General features: G+C 41.3%; 1 protein-coding gene across 1 annotated transcript in view; it reads left to right on the top strand.

Moving 5' to 3' along the window:
* Nucleotides 1-1,888, top strand: part of LOC118340936 (zinc finger BED domain-containing protein 5-like) — a 2,884-nt gene extending 996 nt beyond the window's left edge. Inside the window, exons 2-3 of the mRNA XM_035679102.1 lie at nt 291-436; nt 1,835-1,888. Coding sequence (XP_035534995.1) covers nt 291-436; nt 1,835-1,888 — 200 coding nt within the window. The remainder of the gene's footprint in view (nt 1-290; nt 437-1,834) is intronic.
* The last annotated feature ends 337 nt before the right edge of the window (nt 1,889-2,225 follow it).

The raw sequence follows: 2,225 nt of genomic DNA, 5'->3' as shown, positions 1-2,225 counted from the left end.
GAGCCACCACAGTGATCCCATGTATTAAGCAGCACATCTCTTCCCTGAGAGGATTGTTTCAAAAATACTTCCCGAACAACAGTGCTCAGTATGCCTGGGTTATGGATCCATTCAATGCAGCAGGTTGGTATTTTGACATTTTATTGTATATATTATATATATTATACATGCATTTTATTTATGTTGTATGCTTCTTACTAACTGGAATGGATTGTTGTCAAACTGATTTCTTTGTGTTTATTATGCAATGACAAATTAAGTAAGCCTATTTATTTATATTCTGTCTGCAGCACCTGCTGATTTTAGGTCTGCTGAGGAGGACCAGTTTATTGAGATGACATCTGACTCCACCCTGAGGTTCAGGTTTAAAGCTCAGACTCTCAGTGAATTCTGGTTTGGAGTGGAGAGGAAGTATCCACTCATCGGGCAGAGAGCTGTGTGCATTCTTCTTCCCTTTCCCACATCATATCTCTGTGAGATGGGCTTTTCAGCTGTTGCTTCACTGAAAACAAAGTACAGATCTCAGCTGAACATTGAACATGACTTGAGAGTACAGTATCAAGCCTGTAACCCTGCTTTGAGAAATTGTGCAATGCAAAACAGGCTCATTGCAGCCAGTAATGCAGGGATAAATAGACCTGTCTTGCCAAATGGATTTCTCTTCTTTTCTTTTTTTAACAGATTGCAAAGTGGCACTTTTATTTCTTTTCTATTTTTGAACTTGATACAAATTTTGACACAGCTGCACTTTTATTTTCTCTATTTTTGAACTTGCTGTTATTTGAGATGGAGAGATTGATACGAGCTGATAGCCACAACCTTGTTGTACCCTCTAACATTGAGAAAGTAAAATTTCCTTCCAGAAGGCCCGGTATCAGTGTGTGAGTCAAGACTCAGGCTGCAGTTTAAAAGTAGTTCAATCAATTTGGTTGAGGAATGTGTGCATATATTTTCCTTGCTAAGTAATTAACCAGAAGATTTTATATCTATGTTTCTTTTGATTTTATCGATGTTTGTACTCAGGGTTTTACAATTTTCTGGTTGTTGGAGCAGAGTGAACTTTTCTGGCGCAGTCATGGTAGTTAGTGGTCTGCTCTCATAGGCTAAATAGTATGTTGTTTTATGTGGTGTGTGTCAGATCATACGTTTTGCGAGGATTTTTTGTCACACATTACCATCATGTACATACGCGGTATCGGGGAGTATAATAAGTGATAATAGGTTCTATTTTTTTTTTTGTTTATAGCGTCCTCTCTGGCCGAGGTACTTACTGTACATGACAGAATATTAATATAACATGTTAGTTACTAGTAATGACATGATAGATGAGCATTGTATGGTTTTGGATGTGTGGTTTACGTTAGCAGTTTGGAGGTTAGTGGCGAATTTGAAAGTGGGAGTTTTATTCTTGATTTGAAGAGTGTGAGAGAGTCCAGGTTCTCTTGAGGTTCCGGTGGGAGTTTAGGAGTGGTTTCCCAGAGTTCGGGGGTTCAGTAGCAGCGGAAGCTCCCTTGCTCCCATTGGTGATAGCGGTAGGCGGGCCTGTAGGGACTATTGTAGGGTTTTGTATTTTGAGGTGTAGTGTGTGGTTTATGAGTTTCTTGAGGGATACGGAGGGTGGTCAAATGGTGTGAGGTGAGTTTTGGGGACATGATTAAGTGAGGAGGTGTGGGTGTGGAGATGGTTGATTGGCCTTTTGACGTTAACAGGTTATGTAGTTTTTTTGTTATTTTGCGAGAGTGTCGGAAGTTTAAGCCTGTGGATGATTTTCGTGCTGCAGAGTCTGAACCAGATTTTGAAGTTTTTATGAGGTGTTATTGTTGTGGGGTTGTAGTACTCGGAAGAGAGGGATGAGCTGCAGGTTTATGTTCTCGATTATGCCGTGTGATGGATCAGCTTGTGTAGAGAGGAACTGGCAGTGGAGTTTGGGGGGAGAGATAAGGTAGGTGGGCGAGGCGATTTGAGTAGTGATGGAGAGATATCCGAGTACTTTGTGTGGGGTGTATGGTTTGGTTATGTTGATAATGGGTGTATTGGAGATGAGTAATGCGGGGTACGGAGGGGGGACCCCTGTATCTGTAGCGTGTGGTGGGTGGATGAGGGAGTGAAGAGGTAATATAGTTGTTCAGTTGGTAGGGTGTGAGAGGAGTGTCCAGCTTTTTGGGAAAGCGTGATTTACGACAATAGGGTGAGTTCTGTGTTTAATGCCAGTTGAGTTTGAGAGT

The sequence above is a fragment of the Morone saxatilis genome, unplaced genomic scaffold, assembly GCF_004916995.1.
Source record: "Morone saxatilis isolate NCDOM2014 unplaced genomic scaffold, NCSU_SB_2.0 Contig7, whole genome shotgun sequence".
NCBI lineage: Eukaryota > Metazoa > Chordata > Actinopteri > Moronidae > Morone > Morone saxatilis.
This window is presented reverse-complemented; position numbering and strand designations above follow the sequence as displayed.